This window comes from Episyrphus balteatus, chromosome 1, assembly GCF_945859705.1.
Source record: "Episyrphus balteatus chromosome 1, idEpiBalt1.1, whole genome shotgun sequence".
NCBI classification, from domain to species: Eukaryota; Metazoa; Arthropoda; class Insecta; order Diptera; family Syrphidae; genus Episyrphus; species Episyrphus balteatus.
Window position 1 is genome coordinate 135649306 of NC_079134.1, and position 20654 is coordinate 135669959.

Here is a 20654-nt window from a genome sequence, read left to right on the forward strand (position 1 = left end):
CTTAAAAAAAATATTAAACAATTTGTACTAATTTCGTCTTGTGCTTAACATTTTGTGTTAATAAAAAATATTGTTTTTTTTTTTTAAATAATAATTATTTATTAATTCATGTACCTATTGCAGCTTTTCATTAATTTATATACATATTATTATCCCATTAAAACAAACTATATAATCAAATCCATAACAATGATACAACTCATCCATCACAAGCACACACACATCCATGTTTCCAGGCCTCAAAAATTCGATTAAAAAAAATGGTAATGTTATTTTTTTTTTTTTGTTCAAATTTATTTAAATGCAAAAATTAAATTTATAAATTAATTACATTGGCAAAAAGTTGATTAAAAATAAAAAATAAAACTAAATTTATGTGTTTTATACAATAACATTAACCAATTGTAAAAAAAAATATATATATATATTTATATCCAATCAATATTTAAGTTAAAATTATTTATTTTTAATGAAAATATTAAAAAAATTAAATAAAATTAAGAATAAAAATAATGTTTCATCTATAAATAGTGTTTTTTCGAATAGGGGAATCCGGAGGAGGCACCAGCGAACTTAGACGCCAAAGTTTGCGGCTCAAATCCAGTCCATATTCCAGTCCGGCTCATGCCATGCTGCCCTTTGACCGCCTCAAAAAGGAAGATGAAGAATTTGACCCCGGTTTGGGGGGTAGTAGTGCAGGTGATATAAATGAAGACGACCCAAACGACGATGACGACGATGATGATCAGCCTTGTGATTTGCGCCTTAGCACTTCGGCGGTACAAAAGATCAAAGAACTGGTGTCCATTGCCCAACAGCATCAGCAGCAACAACAACAACAACATGCCACTCAATCGTCGCTTCTCTCATCAGCAGCAGCCATTGAATCCTTGCAGTCTCCGTCAATAGGTGCTTTGACAGCACAAAATTCTGCCTCAGCTGGAGCCGGAGGGTCAACCTATGTAGCGGGAATAGCAGGTTCCATTGGAGCCACGTCGAATTTGCCGGTAAGTGGGGTTATTCATTGGGAATCTTGGGATTGCAAGAGCTAGAATCAAAACTCGAACCTTTTCAGCCAATAACTGTGGCTGCGGCTGCCGCTGCTGCTGCTGCAGCAGCTCATCTCTCGCCAGCGCTACTAGGATATACTAATATCAAACGTAGTGGTTCCTTTAGCAGCGCCACGGCATCTGGCAGTGCCGCCGTGGGTGGTAGTAGTGTTGCCGCAACGGCAACTTCCCTTAGCGGGCCCTCAAACAGTGGTGGTGTAGGTGGCGGATTGGTAACTAGCCCGTTTAGCGGTGGTAGTAGTAGTGCATTAACCCCAGGCACCTCGAGTTCGGCTCTAGGCAGCAATGTTGGAGCTGCAGGTTCCGGCGGCGGTGGTGGTGGTAGCGGCGGAACCGGAAGCAACAGCGGTGGCTGGGGAGGTGCTTATACATGTGATCGCTGTGGCAACTCATACGCCCGTCCGCACAGTCTAAACAGGCATGTCCGTTTCGAATGTGGCGTGGAGCCGAAATTCGAGTGCCCCATTTGTCACAAGAAATCCAAACATAAACATAATCTAGTTCTACACATGCGAACGCATCAAAATCGATGATACAATCGATGCACATCGATAACAATAATTATTTTACAATGTTGTATATCGAAACTATTTTTTTTTTTTCGTTTTTTATTTTACTTTTTTTTTTTGTTGATAAAAAAAAATATATTTTTTCCGATGATCTTAAATGTTTTTGCTTTTTTCTTTTTTTCAATATAACACACTATACTACACAATTTTAATAATAATTTTTATTATTTTTTTCTTGAAATTAAAATTAAAAAAAAAAAATCCATTTAAACAAACAAATATACAATATTTATATGTTTAAACAAATTTATTTACTATTTACAAAGCACATGCTATTTTTTTTTTTTAATTTTTTGTTTAACTTAGTTTTAAGTTTTATAAATCTAATTTGTGCAATAAATAAATTTTGAAAAATTAAAAAAAAAAAATTACAGAACACAAACTTTAATAAAAAAAAAAAAAAAAATTTGAGAAAAATGATTTAAGCAAAAACATCTAGTTTTATAAGTTTTTAACTATAATTTAAAAAAAAAGATATATCTATATATAAAAAAATATTTAAATAATATGTGATTGATTTTAAAATATTTAGTTTTTTTTTTTGTAAATGCACAAAATAATATTGCTTTGCATTAATTAATTCTGATAGCACTGGGGTTTCGAAAGAAAAAAAATAAGAAAATATTATAATAAAGATCTTAAAATAATATATAATAAATTAATGTGATAAAGAAGAAAAAAGAAAAAAATGAGGAGGAATGTAGATAAGAAAATACATATACATTGTTTTTTGTGTTGAAGATGATAAAATGACTGAAAGTTAGATAAATTGAAAACATATAAGGAAAAGAAATATATAGAAAAGCTTTATTTATAAAATATATTTATATTTATATAATATTTAATAGAAACAATTTACTAACGAGTATATGTATTTTCATGTGGATATGATGAACAGACACAAGCGCTATATAGTGAAAGATGTAAAATAAATAAGCTAGTCAATAAGAGGTGTTTGCAAATGAAACGAAGATTTATATTGATGTGGAAACAATCAACAAAATCAAAGAAATATCACTGTTTGGTTATTAGAACGTTTTTTTTTTTTTGTACTATCAGTTTTATGTATTTAAGGAGCAGATATTTTATGCACTTATCTTTTCCAAATTCCTTTTTTTTTTATTATTTAATGCCTGTACAGTTTAAAATCTTTTTTAAGCAACTGAAATTACTCTGCACCCGGGTAGTGGATTTTTATAAGTTCTGGGATTTGAAGTGAACTTTATTCTACCATTATACGTTTTAAAGAACTCTAATTTTTAATTTCATTTGCTTCATTTTTCTCAAGTTTACATTATGTGCTAAGGTTTCTGAATCCTTTGATAAAAATGGAGAGGAAGTTTCTTGAAACAATTAAAAACAATTTTTCGATTGAAATATGTTATAACAGTTTATGAACAAAAAAAAAAAGTTCCGAACCCCAAAAAAATGCATTGGTTACTATTATAGTGCCCTCAAAATTTCTCAAAAACTGTTGTTTTTTTTTGTTTGAAAAATAAATATAGAAACTTAAATATAAAATATTTCACAAATTAAAAAAAAAAAAACAACAAATTTCTGTTAAACAGGCAAAATTTTTAGAATTTTCTTAAGCCATCCAAATAATGGTATTCACTGAAAGATTCTTTAGCTTTAAGATTTGTTTGAATGAAAAATATAAAAAAATATAAATTACTTTACATAAGATGCAAATTTTATAAAAGTATTTTACTTGTGTTTTTAAACCTCAAAATTCCTGCGAAGAAGTTGAAAAAAAATTATTTTTCAAATAACTTACCCTTTATCATGTAATGTTAAAGCTTTTAAAAACGTTTTAGGAATAATATTGTTTTCCTGCCAAATTAATTTTTTTTTTGTATTAAGTATGATATTTAGAGCAAGCCAAATGACAATTTTGAATTATTCCAGATCTTCAAAAACGATTCTTTACATTATGTTGAAATGTTGTTACATTTTCTGTCCGTTAACAAACCGATCTGTTCCAAATTTTTCAAATGTTTTTCATATGTGACATTATAGTTCCTCAACAGCTTGTCGAAATTTGACAAATAAGGTTTCGTTGGAAACTTCCTTCTCGTCTGCTGGTTAGTGGCATACAAATGAATATGGCGCCCTCTAGAGGCAAAAGTCAAAAACTGTTTTTATGGTTGAACTTTTTTTTTTTCTTCTTAATTTTTTAAAAAGCTTATAATATCATATTGATTTGGATTATAATTCGGAGTACAAACGACACATTTGTGCATTTTTTTTTATTGAGTGAAAATCTAAACAGTTAATTGATTAGCTTTTAAGGCAGCATGAACCTTAAATTTGAAATTAGGAGAAACATTAAAAATTATATATCAATGTGTTTTCCTTACTTTTCAAAAAATCAAAAAAAAAATATTTTTTAATTTGTCGTCTGCTCTTTAAAATACAAAAAAAAAAAAACAACGTCTTTTCAATAATTTTGTACTTATAAACAAATTAAATATTTTCTCATTATTATAACTGCATCTGTGATCGGATAAAACCTATTTGCTTGATAAATATTATCCGTCCTATTCTCACAAAAAAAAGAGTATAAATAATTTAAAAAAAAAATGTTTTTTTTTTTCTATTCGCATGTATCTAACCAAACAGTTGAGTGTGTATTTTCTTTTTAGTAAAGTCGATTCGCTATTATTATGAAGTTGAATGATTTATTCCTCGTAAAATTAGTATTTCTTTTTTTTTTTTAATTAAATTCATTTTTCAAAATTAATTTCTTAAACAATTTCAACTAAAGTTTTATTATTAATTTTTATCTAAGATCTAAGTTTCTTGAAATAATAAAAAAAACTTTAATTAAATAAACTAATAAATATGTTTTTATTTAAAAATAAACAAAAAAAAAGTAATAATAAGTATAAGATTTATTATACTTGCGATCTCTTAACATATTTTTTAGCTATTTTTAAGTTATTTTTTCTTCATTCCATTAAACAAAAAGTTTTATAGAAAAAAATATAAAATATAAAATGAATAGAGAGAATGAAAAAGCACAAACTAAGCACGAACACAATTAAGTTGCTAAATAAAAGTTTTTTTTTTTTAATGATGTCAAGAAAAATCACTTTTTTTCTTAAACATTTTTATAGTTTTCTGTTTTTTTTTTTTTTATTATTTAATAAAAATGCGATTTAATCAAAGTGAAACTGAAATGTGATAAACCAAAATTTATTAAATTAACAAAATAAAAAAATTCATCAATATAATTTGGCTTTAAAAAAATTATTAGTATTACACGTTTTTTGGATAGTTTAAATTTTTTTTTTATTATTTATTTAAAATTTGTTTTTTTTTTTTTTATCTTGATTGGCTTAAAACAAATTTAAATAAAATCATTTTGTGAACTATATAATTTTAAATTAAATTATTAACCTAGTGCTATCAATGTTTTTTTTGTTTTTTTTTTTTTTCTTTAAAGAAAATTGTATTTTTTATATGAGTACATATAAACATAACTTTGGTTTCATGAAAGAAGATGAGAAACATTTTATTTTTTTAAATAAATAAAATAAAAAAAAATATTGCAAGATAAAGAAGCATTATAACGTACGTAGTCATCATTAAAAATAATTGGAATGTGATATAAAAACATAGTCCCTCATATATATAAAAAAAAATGTTAAAATATATATATATGTATAAAAAATAAAATAAATTTCTTTTTCACTAATACAATTTAACAAAAAAAAAAAGATAAACTATGTATTTTTTGTTTAATTATTATATTAAAAACCCTTTATTATATTAATTTTAACTATATTCTATTAAAAATGTTTTTTTTTTTGTTTTGTTTAATTTTATTTTAATAATTTAAGTTATTTTTTTTTTGTAAACATTAACTAAAAAATAAAAACAAATATAGTTACTAAAAATATATATATAAAAAAATAATAAAACACGCATAGGTATAGAGGAAAATGCTTTTTCATGTCGGTATCATTATAACAAAAAATTTTAAAAATTACAAAAAAAAATAAAACTTTTACAAAGTACCTTATCGGCATTCACATAATAAAAAAAAAAAAAAGTGATAAACTTGAAAAGAAAAAATTATTTAAAATTTCAGTATTCTCAAAAGTTTTTTTTTGTTTTGTTTGATTTAATTTTCTTAGAAAAAAAAACCTAGTCATATATGGAAAATTAATAAATTATAAAAGATAACGAAAATGTTAAGCAAAGGCAAAAACAAAGAAAAAAATATGTAATGGACTGATTGGACTTTTGGTTAAAAAAAAACAACAATTTTTTGAAACTTTGGAAATGTTTAATATTATTATGAAAAAGCAGTTAATGTTAATTATATTAAAAAAAAAAAACAAAGGTTTAATATTAATTTTATGTTATTTTATTTTTTCTTCTTAAACAAAATTCAGGTTGTGGTTTTAATTTTAAAACAAATAAAGCGATTAAGGTGTATTTGAAGAAATGTTTGCACGAAATAAAAAGAAAAACGATAATATTTTTTTTTATAATAATTGGGTACCAAAAATAAAATAGAGTTAAATTTATTTTTCACAAAAGATGTACGTACAAGTTTGTTAAAAAAGGTCTGATATGAATTGTAACTCAGTCAATGTAAAACCGATAAAACATAAGTGGGTAATATTGAAATGGACAAACAAAAACCCTTTCGAAAAAAGACAAAGTTTTTTTTATTTTTCAAAAAGATGGTTGAAAATTTTCAATATTCCTGATTCTCTGGCAATTTTTAAGAAATATTTGATTTTTACTGTTGCAATTTTTCGGGAAACGAATAAAACTATTTTCATGAAATTTTCATTGAAGTGAATTTGGTAGTCCTCCGACTTTAAAAAAAATGAGGTTTCTTTCATTGCTCACTCAAAATTTTCATTTTTGTATTAAAAACATAATGGGTTGGACTTCAAAAAATCCCCAAAGAATAAAATCCAAATTTATGTTCAAATCACAATCGAAATCAAATCCAAATTGCAAAACCGCCCCTAAGGAATGAAACCAATATCATGAGAAAAATTGATAAAAACCTGAAAGAATTAAACCAAGGCAATGGGGTCAAATTGCTTGATTTTAGCAGAAAAAACTGCCAAGTAGATCTCAAAAATCTCCAATGAAGTGAAATTTTATGAATCTATGAACATAAGTTCAAAAAATGCCAATTAATATTACCAAGAGGTCTACTAGACCGTTTTCTGCAATCGCAATCGTTGGTACTAATTCACTATTTGTATTTAAAAGCTTAGTAATTTCTATTAAAGAGTAGTACGCCAATCTAAACTTTGTACCAAAAAATTTTGTTTCGCAAAAAATTGTTCCGCATCCGCTTCCGTAAATCTCGACGGGAATTTATTGTCATTGAAAAAAATTCCAAAGAAATGGCAGCCAAGTTCGTTGAAAAATTTATTCTCGGTACCCGAATTTCGCAAGATGGAAACGTTCCCAGCTATAATCCCTTTTGTTGAAACTCATCCCTGTGATGATTGTAATGTGAACGAATGATATTTTATAATTCCCATTTTTGATGTCATTTCAATATTTTTATTTTCCCACTCTTTTTTAAACTAATTTTTGAAATAAAAAAAATGCACAACGATATAACAAATTTGCATACATAAATAACACAAAGAATCAATCCACAAAGTTAATTTTTTTTATAACAATTTACAATTTATACTAAAAAAAAAAATTATAAAAAAAAAAAACAAACACAAAAATGTCAGATGCATTTTATTTTAACAAAAATTTCTTCTTATTATTCTCTTAACAATTTTTTATTTATTTTTACAGTTTTGCTTATTATAATGTACCACATACATAAATAAATTTAAAAAAAAAAAACCGCATCAAATGTTTAAATTTAAATTAAAAAAAAAAATTCATTTGAAGCATATAAATAAAATGAAAACGAAATATAAAATAAAATATTTAAACTTTTTTTTTGTAACCAAGGAGCTGTGAATGAAATATTGATGTGATTATTTGTGATTGTTAATAAAATAATAATAAAAAAAAAATATTATTAAACAATATCAAATCAAGAAAATACAAAAGAAAAAAGAAAACTATATAAGAAATATATTATAAAAAAAAAACCGACTAAAAACTAATAAAAACTGAAGGAATTTCGTTGCATAAATATTTTATTAAAAAAAATACTATTATTATTTTTTTTTCTTAACTAAATATTTTTATTTACCTTCTACTATTTTACTTTTTTTTTTAATTTTTTGTTTGTTTTATTAATACACACAAACATATATTTAAAATTAAAAAAAAAAACAGTCCGTTTATGTGTATATGAGGAATAAAAACAAATATATATTTTAGATATTAAAAAATAAATTACAAAAAAAAAACTATATATGTATATTATAAATATATTTATCTATGTACTAACATCTCTGTTACTATATATACATTTTCATGTTTCGCTAAACACAAACTAAGTAATTAAAAAAATAAAATCAATTGTTGAACAAAATAAATTAAAACTAAAAAAAAAAATTAAACCACAGGGAAATACAAATTGTCAAAATAAAAAATTTACATTGTATCCCATTTAAAGGTAGCAACAAATTAAAAAAAAATAAAAATAACTAAAATAGAAAACACAATGAATATTTTTATCTCCTTGTACTTTTAAAGTAAAGTAAATAAATATATATTATATAAATAAAAATAAAAAAAAAGTAAATGTTTTTTGTACACTGAAAATTAATTCAATAACAAAAATTAAATATTAAAATTTAATTAAAAAAAAAAACAATATCTTTAAATGTAGTTTGTGTATGAATTAAATATTTTTGTAAGAACAACAAAATATAAAACGAAAAATATGTTTAAACAAAAAAAAAAAAATTATTTGTAAAAGCCTTAATATTGTAAACATATGTTTTTTTTTGTAAAAAAAAAAAAAACACAAAAGTCGATATAATATTGTTATAGAGGAAAGCAAAAATGTGTATATTAAAAAACAACATTGAAACAAAAATTATCGATTGTTCTTTTTTATTATAATTTTGTTTTATTTTATCGATTTTTATCGAAAACCGATTATCGATTTTTTTGGTTAAGGAAAATTCCTAAGCAAATGACTTTGGGGTCCTCTTTAAGGTGTTAAGGTAATACATTTGTGTTTTTTTTTAGCTTTAAGTTTAAATTTTAAACTATTTTTTTTTCTTGGTTTTCAGATTCTTCTTTATAATTTAGTTGTGAGGTATATCCATTGGTAAGTTAATATTCTTAAGTGAAATTTAACAACCTTTGTAAATAAATGAATATTGAAAATAAAATCAAAAATTCACTTAAAACAAAAATATCAAGGTTTGTTTTTATTTTAATTTACACAGAACTGAAATATTTAATTTATTATTTTATTTTACATGTTTTTTATTTTTATTTTTTTTAATATTATTTTTTTTTCTTTTTTTTTATTTTTGAATGAATAAATGATGGTGTTGGTGAATGTAGACACAGGCTAAAATTTATTTTTTATTCCTAAAAAAAAATAAAAATAAAAAAAAAAAAACATTCAAAAGGTAACACACTACATTATTATTTTTATTGAGGAAAATTTTTCTTTCTAAAATTTTCTAAATGTTAGTTTCATTTTTTTTTTTAATTTTAAACACCATACTAACATGTGTCTTTTTTTAGGTTACCACCAACTCCCTTATGATATGGACACTCCGCTAGAAGTTATGATGGATGATGGAATTCTACGTTATGTTTGTCCACGATGTGGTGTAAAATATAAAAAAATATGCGGTGCAAAAGGACATATGAAAGAATGTGGCTTGGGAGCAAAATGTCTCTATTGTCCAAAAATTGTGACGCAAAAACGAAATTTAGCAAAACATATGGAACGGCATCGGAAGAATGGATTAATACCAGAATTTGATATCACTTTTTTGTAATTTGTAAGTGAGATAATTAAAAAAAAAATATGTAGACAATATTTTTGTTGGAAATATTTTATTTTGTAATATTGAAATTTGTTTTTATTTTTTGTATTTTAATGGAGTTTTTAGAAACTTTTAGAAACTCATTAAAAAAAAAACTTGACTGAAATAATTAAAAATTTATGTTAATTTTTACAATTTTTAAAATCTAAGCTGTACATACAGAATACAGATAGGGAATTTTTATCGTAAACCTTAGAAAAAAAAAATTGTTTCACGGAATAATATCACGGTTATAACAAGAAAATGACTGAAAATAGAAAAAAAAAAAATAATAATTTTTTTATTTGATTCTAAATATTCGGTCAATCAATCAATTTTTGTTTCAAAGGAAGTTGTTTTTTTAATTTTTTTAGAAGAAAATTAATTTATTTTTTGAAATAGTAAACAGGTCCGTTAAACAGTTTTATTTAAACACAAGATACAAAAACAAGTCTTTGGCCTTACAAAAGGTTCAGTACGTTATTGTCCCTGCAAAAAAAGGGGAAATAACACCCCTGTCCCATACAATTTTTTTCTTGTCTTGACGCAAGCTACACGCACTAGCTTTTTGGTACTAACCTCTCGTATATCGTTCCAAAAACCACGTTGCATAGCTTAAGTGTTCGTAGCTCTGGTTTTGCATAACTTCGGTTTTGCATAACTTTGGTTTTGCATAACTTCGGTTTTTCATAACTTCAGTTTTGAATAACGCATAACCAATCAATCATTCATTGATTGATTTATTATTAAGCCCAATCATAAAAAAATAAAGATAAAATGCGTACTTTCAAATAAAGTAGTTTTGGTTATTATTTGGAAATTCAACCATTTGTTCCTTAATCATTGAATTGACAAACAACCTTTGACTAAGAGCATTAAAAAATAAAACCTAATGACGTCAAATGTTTATTAAAAATAATAATTTTAAATTACAAAAAAAAAAAAACACTAATCAAATCAACTTTGTAGTATGTTAAACAAATTCAAGGATAGATTTTTGGAATTAAAATAGATAGAGTCTAAAAGGGGAAATAAGGTCCCTCTCCGAAAGTTTTCTACATGTATTTATCTGACACTGTGGCGTATACGTAACAATATTTTAATAATTTTCTTACAAAATTGCTACCCAAAGACATTCATTCAATCTGAGTAATGGTCGACTGATTTTAGTTCAACTTTTTTAAAAGTCTCATACAAAATTAAGCAAAAATTGTATATTTAAAATCGCAAAAACTTAAATATGCTTTGAATAGGTATAATATTCTTTAAATTTCGAGGTTTACTATTTTTAGTCCGGATTAAAGTTTCGGGGCTAATAAGTAAGATCTTGATTTTTTGTCAGTATAAATTTAAAAAAAAAAACAACAGAGAGAAAAATTCATACAAACAAAATGCATGTTTTATGTAAAATTGTTTGTAAAATGGAATTAAATGTAAAGAAAACAGTGGTGTACTTAAAAATGGAATCAAACATATTAATTTAATAAATACTCAAAAATTTGTTTTTTTTTTAAGAAAAATATAGATTTTTTTTTTGATGAATTTATTTAAGTTTTAACTGGTTTTAAGTAAAAAAAAATATCTTAAAACTTTATACCTGCCTATTTTAAAATTTGTTTACTAGGTAGGTAGGTATACACTCAAGCCTTGACCTGTGCAATTAATTTTTTTTTGTTTCTTTAATTATAAGTCATGAAATATAAGTAATAGGAATTATGAAAATGGGAAACGTTTTGTAATTTGTATTTTGAGTTAATGAAAATAATATGATAAATGAATGGATGCATAAAATAAATACTTTTTTCAAAAACGCACTTAATGTCTTGTTAATTTTAAAAATGAAAATTGTATTATATAATTATTATTAGCTGATTAAGCAAAATTGAAAAAGTTCCTAGTAAATATTAATAAATAATCATAACATAATATGGTGGAATATTACATACTAGTTTTTTAAGACCTCATTGATTTCATTCAAATATGAACAAAACAAAAAATAATTTCTTTTTAAATACAAGTATTAGAGTATAAGATTTGTAAATACAAACATGGGGTTTATTGCAAAAAAACATTAGCTTAACAAATAAGATCATTGATGTAAAAGTTCATAGTCATCATCATCAAACATCTACTTCATCATCCTTAACATATGCAATTTTATTCATTGGAAGAGTAAAACAGAAAAACTCATTAAAACTAAGCGTGGTATTATCGACTTCATTTTCCTAAATATGTAATATAAGGTTGTCCGTCCTTAAAATTTTTTTTTTATTTTTTTTTTCTTATATTTTTCTTTTGTTTCTCTTTTTTTTCTTTCATTTTTCTTTTCTTTCTAGATATCTATCCTATTTTAGGCAGCCTTTTAGGCGTTGATACAAACACAAACGATGCATATAGCTCTCTCAATAATTATAACAATAATAACAATAATGGTTTATTGGTCAATCGTGATTTGTTATTGCAATGTGAAAAATGCAAACGTTTCTATAAAAGTGCCCGAAAACTTACCGAACACATACGAAAATATTGCTTGAAAGAAAAGAAATATAAATGTGTTTCCTGTGAGTATCGTTCACGACGAAAGGATCATGTTTTACGCCATGCTAAGCGTAAGCATCCAGAAGCATTTTCTTATTTAAATTTGAATTTAAATTTACCCGCATCGACGGTGGTGGTGCCATCGAATGGACACTTTGCACAATTCTATGAAATTACCAATGAAGAGTCGAAATTCTTGCCAGAAGAAGATGTTAGCGATGATGATGATGAGTATGATGATGAAGATGTTAAGTCAAATGATATACAATTTCTTTAAACTATAGTAGAATATTTGAATGATATATGCAAAATTGTCCTTTAAATTTAGAATTTTCTTTATGTTTATTGAAATATATTTTATGTTGTCATGTTTTGTCTGTAGATAAGAATAATACATAATTTGTAAAACAAATTTTGTTATTGGTTAGTTTAATGATAAATTTACGGAAGTGGAGACTCGTTTTTTTTTGGATAATTACAAAATTCATGAAGTTTAAAATTAATTTATCAAAATTTTTAAATATTTTTGAAAATTTGCCAAGTAAAACCAAGTAGGTAATTTAAATGAATTAACATTATAGAAAAAGACTTTTTTAGCTAAAAATAAAAAAAAAAAACACAAATAAATTTTCTAAAAGATAGATTTGGTACATGGGTGAAGAATAAACACTCAGAAAGAAGGGAGTTTATGAGATATCAGGCTTCAAAAGTTGATAGTTGACTGACTCTCCGGGGAAATCAAAAAGCTATCGAATATAACAGAAAACTCTTATAATCATTGCAAAAATTTAAAATTTGAGCTTAAATAATGTAAATTTAATATTTTTTTAACACAAAATTGGAGCGGTGAGCAGTTTGCGTGTTGAAAGTTGGACATTTTTGTGCTTAATTTCAGCTTACTTTTCCTACTCATTAATTAATAAGTTTAGTATATTGCGAGTTGCAAATAATACAGTTATCCAGCTTTTAAGTTATTTTAAATGTGGAGTACTTCCTTCTCGTCCTTTATCGCTTGATGTCTAGGCTCGAGCGATGTATAATATACATCTCTCCATTTGTTAATTTTTAATTATCCACTTAAAATAAATTACCATCTAGTTAAATAACACAATATTTAAAAATATCTGTCTTTTGACTTTATGAAATTTTCTTTTGATACACTGTGCAAGTCGAAATCTTTGACATGTGCGCAGTTGACTGTTTCCCCCTATTTCACACCTTAGAAATCGATTGGCATCATTAGTTTTTCGAATTTTTTTTTTTTGAGTTGAAAGTCAGTTGTTTTGTGTGAAAAATTACATCGGGAATATTAAAATTTTTTTTTTGTTTCTATTGTTTTATATAAAATTTTTGTTATGAAAGTTTCAGCTGCAGGTGTGTACTTTATTTAAAAAATATATTTGTTGTACTTGAAGTTTTAATTTATTGTTAAATTAGTTTATTTTAAATGTATGTAAAAAGACAGTTTTTTTTTTTTATTTCTGCTTTTTCAATGGACCTTTTGTTGTATCATTCGGTGATATTCGGTAACAGTTTTGGTATCATATTAAAGAGGAAGATGTCAAAAAGCAAAAACAAAAAAAAAAAACGTCTTCCCGTTTTTGCCCGTCTAGTTTTTATCGTCTTTTATGTGAAAATTATTGACTTTTAATTAAAAAAAAAATTTGACGAATTGATATTTTATTATCAATTAAACAAATATAACCGTGACATTTTAACTTTCAAAAATATTTATAGATATTGAAAAATATCAGAATTCACTATTTTTTTTCAGTGTATACCTACCAACAAATTCAAAATACTTTATTTATAATAAAATTCATTAGAAAAAAGCTTTATTACTGTAAATCAGTGGTTTTAGTCAAGTACAACTTTATTAAGCGAAAAAAATTCTCATGAGCGGTTTTTGAAGGTAAATACCCCTATGTGTGTCGGTACGATTTCGAACAAATTTGTTTTCGGAAGTTTTTTTCAATAGTTTTAAGCATTTTGCCCGGTTTAAACTCATTTTTCTTGTTTATATTGCTATTTATTCTGCTCAAACGTTATTTACTACCAGCATAAACTACTGGCTTTGTAAAAATGTATATCTTAGTAATGAATGTGTTTGTGTTGCCGTTGTGTTGTAATACATTTTTTTTTTTTACATTTGAAGCCGATTTGTGAGAAAATTGCTTCTACCGCCTAAACGATTTAATCTTATCCTTCTCTCACATACAATGTTTTTCTGTAAATGATCTAAATAATCTTTGTTTTATGAAATCATTTTATTTATGAAATTAAAAAAAAAAGTTTTGAAAATAAATTTATTATTAGTTTAAAAAATAAAACGGCAACACCGCGTTTTTAACGCATAGATTTTAAAGATTTTTTAATACCGATGTTTAAGAACATCGAATTATTTTTTTATCAACACTCTTGACTATTAAAACATTTTTGTTTTAAAATTTTGACACTTTCTGAAAATTAAACATGAAATATTAAATTTATTTTTTTGTTCATTTTAAATTTTTTTTATTTTGCACAGATATAATAAATGCTTGTACTAAGCAGTCCCAATCTTTGACCTTCCTTTGATATTCGTATCACCATTCTCTGCTTTACTTATTTAGTTCTTTTTAATTTGTTTTTACCTTCAAAAAACACTAAAAAGTGCCGATACGATAATCATCCGCAAATGTCTTCGTACTCGGTGAAAATGGACCCCAGCGCGTGCGGTATCTGGGGGGGAAAGAGGCGTGGGAATTTAAAAAAAAAAAAAAAAAAAAAAAAAAGAACAGAAATTATCAAAATTGGATCTGTAGGTAATTTGCTTTAGTAACTCCACTAAGCCCTGATTTTTCAATCGTCAGTTAGACTATAAGAGGAATTAATGTCAACATAAAAAAAACTTTTATTCCTAGGAATAAGCTCTATCTGAGGTTTATCTGACTATTGAAAAATTGGCCCTAAAACATAATAAAACGATAACAATGCAAAAAAATCCAAATTTCTTGAGTTTTTTCAACAAAAACTTGCTAAATTGTTAAATAAATTGCATTAAGTTGTTTATTTGTCTTTATGCTGTTAGTAAATAAAGTTTTAGCAGAAAAAATATTAATATAAACAAGAAAAATGACTTTGAACCGGGCAAAATTCTTAAAATTATTGAAAAAACTTCCGAAAAAAATTTTGATTGAAGTCGTACCGATTAAACTAATGATGTCAATCGGTTTCTCAGGTCCATAATAGGGGGGAACAGTCAACAGCGCACTTGTCTCAAAATTTTTTTTAAAAAAACCGCTTTTTATATACTTTTTTACATTTATTTTAAAATTATTAGTAAAGTTAAACAAAAACTAAATTTTTATGGATGTTTACATAAAAAGCTCAAACATTACATTCTTTAAGCAAGTACGTGCGACCCACTAGTGCATTTTCTTAATTTCAAAATTAGAATAGAGTGAACATGTTTTGGCACAAGTTTCCACTACAATTGACTATCGAAAAAAAAAACACTATGACCTCAAGCTCAACAAAAAAACTTGTCAAATTGCTGCTTAAATGTCCAATTTCCAAAGGCAAGTCTTAGAGGTTTAAAAAAAATATTAAATTTGTAATTTGATGTTTTTTGTCCATACATTTTAAAGGCATTCTCCTTGCTCAAAATTATTTTTTTTTAATTATTTTGGAAATGACTAAGTACCTATTTATACATTTTTCAGATTTTGTTTTGTTTCTATCAGGTTTATGGATTTTTGTTTAGACCAAAACTAATTATATTTAACTTTTTATTTATAATTTATCTTTTCTTTAAATTTTAATGTTTCATTAAAAAAAATCTTTAAAGGCTTAGTTTTCATCCTACTTACTGTTTCAACGAATATAAATCTATCTTAAATACCATGTGCAATAAATTATAATAGATACTATATCAATATTTTCATTATTATAAGCAATGAGTCATCCACTTCCGATCAAGTGCTATAATATGCAATATTACATTCCACTTAAGAAAAAGCCATTTAGTAACTTTTCTATATAACAAAAAAAAAAACAAAAAAATTCAAAAAAAAAAATCTAAAACACTTGTTATACTTTAAATACCTAATTAATTTCTTTGTTAAACATTTATAATGTTCGTACTTATTTGTATATTATGTGTTTAATGTTGTATTTCGTAAGATAGAATATAAACTTAAAACATTTTATTGAATAAAAGTGAAAAACATTCCATTTTAAAAAAAGAAAAAAAAAAAAATTAAACAAAAAATGTGTTATTTTATTTGTTGTTAAAATGTGGTATCTTCTATGTGTCTACTATTATTTGTTTTTCTTCAAATTTAAAAGAGATTTTAACTTTAATACAGATTGGTTACTTAAAATTAAAAAAAAAAAAAAAAGTTTTTACTTAAAATTAATTTAAACTAATTAATTTTTACTAATATATTTTCTTTTTTTGTTTTTTATTTATTTAAGGTAACGATGGCTATTGGACAATATTAGAAACAGTACCCTACACTCTAAGTGGCAATAATTCAAATGAAAATCCCTCCACATCTGTAAATCATCATGTTCAAGCCGATGATAATGATTTACTTGCAGCTGTTGTTGTCGAAATACCATCGCATTCGATGGGAGTGGCTGGTAGCACCATAAAATACACAATTCCTAAAGCTGAAACACCAATTCTCAATCCGAAGCCAATAATTACCACAACAATACCAGCAACAACAAGTGGTGGAGCTAGAATTCAATTGGTTAAGAAGCTTACCCACAGACCAACACCATCAAAAGTATCGACAAATACCTTGCCAAAGAAGCAAGATCAACAACAAGACTTTATCAATCATCAAGTTGATGTTATTGAACAATGTTTAGCATCGGCACAAGTTTTACAAGTTAATCCGACCAATAGTATTGAACTTGGAGACTATGAAATACAAGAACAACCAACACACGTACAAGAACAACAACAACAACAAATTATTGATCAACGAAATGCTCCTGAACCTCAATACAAATTCAAGCCACAGCTCAAGCAAGAGCTCGAAGCTCTTGCCGAAGAGAGAAAACGCAAAAAAGATGAACTAGCAACTAAAGCTCAAAATCGGCAACAAGAGCTTCTCTATCAGGCTGATTTGGCAGCGCGACGTGGTCGAGTTATAGCAACGAATTGTCTTGGTGAAGACATTGTCGATCTTGAAGATGAAGATCTTCAAGCTGATGAAGATAAGTTTTTAACAATCCGTCGTGCAATACGTGAACCCGCTGGCATGCATGTTTGTCCAACTTGTGGTAAATCATACAAAATCAAAGGTTCTCTTAAAAGACATCGCAGCTATGAGTGCGGTGTAACACCGAATTTATCTTGTCGATATTGTCCGCATAAAAGCAAATACAAATCGGATTTGCGGAAGCATATTGTTCAAAAACATGCTAATATTGATCCAGATATTATATGAGAACTGTATTCGGATAGTTCTAGATACTAGTACAACATAGCAATAAACAAATGCAAAATGAATTGTATTAATTTAATATTTTATTTGGGTCATACCCGCATATAGTATTGTAAAAAAAAAAAAAGGGAAATCTCATATTGAATGATATTGTAAAACCAAAATACTCTTTGGATTTTAAATCACTTTGATTTATTTTGGAAAAACGAAAAAAAAAATGCTAAACAAAAAAAAAAAATACAAAAAAAAATGTATTTATGTATGTATAAAACCCCAAGACAATATTGAAAGTTTCGTTAAGTTTTTGAATTATAAACTTTTTAATTTCTATTTTATTTGCCACTGTAAAACAACATGTTACTTATTTCGTTTTCTACTAAATTTAAGATTATTTTGCATTTCTTATGTTTGGAATCCTTACGTGTTGACAGGGTTACCAAGTACTTTCTTCTATTTCTCCAACCATATAATTTAGTTTACATGCGCAATACCTACTCATTCTTTTCAGAAGTTGAATGACTTACATATTTGAAAACTTAGAAATCCATCTTACGAATAGTGAATTTTCTTTGCAATTTAAAAACTTTTGCCATGGGTAAAAAATGTCCTGATCCTTCAAATATTGAAAACAATATTGCATTCGTTAAACTTGCTTTTTTTCGAAACGCAGATAAATACTTTTTTTAGATTAGTTTTACAAGAAGATTTCAGTAGAAGTTTTTTTTTTAACATTTGAGTAAAAGACCCTTAATGGAATAAAAACTGGAAGAAGTACGAGGAATTGACGAAATAAGAGAACTTTAATAAAATAGGACTTTTTGAAAGAAGCCACGGATAGTTAAAATCAATTTTTTTTATCGAAAACTTCAAACTATGTTAGATAGTATGGATTTGAACTCAATTTCGTTACTTATTGAAGGAGACAAAAATGTTTTAAAAAACACTTCTCTAACTTAATTGATTCCAGTTTTCAAATTAAGTTAATTTTTGGGAAAACTTAAGAATTCTTATGAATGAATAATTATATATTATATATAAAAGTACCTCCTATTTCCTTTGAGATTTTCATATACAAATATCTTAGATCTCTAGTTTAGTTGTGTGAAAGTATTAAAACTTACAGAAGAGAAAGTGAAGGACGAAAAAGACTTTAATTCGATTAGGAAATGATGGAGAAAACTTAAGGTTACCCGAAAACGATTTTTTTTCTACTGCATATTTAATTTCGAATGTGAAGTACAATTACTTTTTAGCCAAGTTTTGTCTGTTCCCAAATTTGGTCAGATCTTCAACTTCTCCTAGCTCATTTGGCAAAATTGCATTAAAAAAATATTACTGCACACAAAAATATTTTGCAGTCAAAAAAATGTTATTAAAAAAAATTGTGTTAAGTGTTTTTCGTCGATTTTTTTACAATTCTGACAACTTTGGCCTTACATTCGATTTAGTTGAAATAGCTTAGCCAAAAATGTAAAAATTTAAGAAATTCGACTAAAACTATGAAAAAATATTTAATGTACCTACTCATTTTGGATTGAGTATTTTTATTAGCAATAACATTTTTTTTTAATGCAGATTTGCATTGGTTTGCATTGAATTTTTATAATGCAATTGTTTTTTTGTTTGCAAACAAATAAATTTTTTTTTTAATTTGAAATGGAAAGCAAAAAGCCTAGTTTCATTTTAGATTATTTTCAAGAAGGTGTTTCATGTAGTAAATTCATTTGGTTCGAAAATTCGATAAGAGAAACAAATAATTGAGCAAAATATTGAAATTTGGCTTGGCCACCTTCTCTGGTAATTTTCCAAATAAAAAAAAAAATTAAAAAATTGTTTTGACATCAAAAGGCCCATATTAACAACTCAACGATAAATAAACCTTCAAACAATCGAATTTTTCATCAATAGGCTTTGAATTCGAATTTTAAATTCTATTGCTTAGTTGAATGGTTTCGTCAAATAATGTATCTAAAACATTTATTCCTTTTTAAAAGACATCATTTTCTGCAACCTTTCGTTTTTAAATAAATTATATTACAATGAAAAATTAAAAACACTTGCAGAAAATGGTCTTTGAAACAAAGACATTATTCAAAAATATCTGACTCATAAAGTCACCCACTATGAATCGTTCTACCTATTTTTATCAAAATAAATTGCATTTGTATTTAATTTCGTAAATTTCGTAAGAGATTTCAAATGTTAAATAATAAAACAAGTTTGATCTAATCAAATCAAATGTGAAATTCAATAAAAAAAAATAAAATTGTGAGTTTTTGTATTTTCAACAATAAAACAAAAAAAAAACAGAAAACAAATAATGAAGTATGTATTTTGATTTTTTTTTTTTAATAAATATGAAAATGAATATCCATTATAAATATTAAAATTATTTATTTCTATAACCCTGTCCACTGAAATGACCTAAAAATGTTCAAACTGATTTAAAAAAAAATGTAAAAGAATAAATTAAAATAAAACAAAACGTTAAATAAAAAAATCTGAAGCAAATAAGTAATATTCACTAAAAAAAAAAATCCATTTAAATTCTGTGAGTTTTTTTTTTTATTACTTTTATTTTTGGTGTGTTTTTGTCTATGTTTTATTTATCTTTTTTTATTTTCAAAAACTAACATTATTTTCAATTAAATTTTATGTCATTACTTTCTTTGTGCATCGTGTGTTGAAAATTAATTTTGCATTTGCAATTTTTGTTTGTTTACAAAAAAAAAAAGCATTTTATAGTTTGTTAAGTTTTAGTTTCTTTTAATTTTAACCATTTTGCAATAATCAACAAAATACAATAAAAAAAAATCCATATATTGTGACAGACAAAAATCATTTCTTACAGATTATTGGGGCGAATATGTTTATTTGGCACAATATACCGATGACGATGGTAATAATTCCTCTCCGCACAAAAAGAATAGAACTAAAAAACTAAGTGCGTATTCAAGTTCAAGTGTTCCTTGTGACAAATGTGGTCGAAATTATTCAACACGAAGTATAATGTTACGTCATTTAAATAATGAATGTGGTGTCGAGAAGAAAGTACAATGTCCATTGTGTCCGAAAAAATTTCGACGA

The 20654-nt window shown here is 25.4% G+C and overlaps 2 protein-coding genes across 3 annotated transcripts in view; both read left to right on the plus strand.

The window, feature by feature from the left end:
- LOC129905724 (longitudinals lacking protein, isoforms F/I/K/T) overlaps positions 1-17619 on the plus strand; it is a 140608-nt gene extending 122989 nt beyond the window's left edge. The window contains exon 6 of the mRNA XM_055981272.1: positions 16585-17619. Coding sequence (XP_055837247.1) covers positions 16585-17570 — 986 coding nt within the window. The 3' untranslated portion in view covers positions 17571-17619. The remainder of the gene's footprint in view (positions 1-16584) is intronic.
- Positions 63-1834, plus strand: LOC129905727 (keratin, type II cytoskeletal 1-like). 2 transcript variants are annotated; one of them, XM_055981277.1, is made up of 3 exons: positions 63-263; positions 532-1007; positions 1076-1834. In XM_055981277.1, exons 1-3 carry the CDS (start codon positions 227-229, stop codon positions 1601-1603), a joined length of 1041 nt encoding a protein of 346 aa, XP_055837252.1. In that variant the 5' UTR covers positions 63-226; the 3' UTR covers positions 1604-1834. The 2 variants fall into 2 exon arrangements, with proteins under 2 accessions (XP_055837252.1, XP_055837253.1); XM_055981278.1 differs by having other exon boundaries at positions 64-263; positions 547-1007; positions 1076-1831.
- Positions 17620-20654: the final 3035 nt, after the last annotated feature.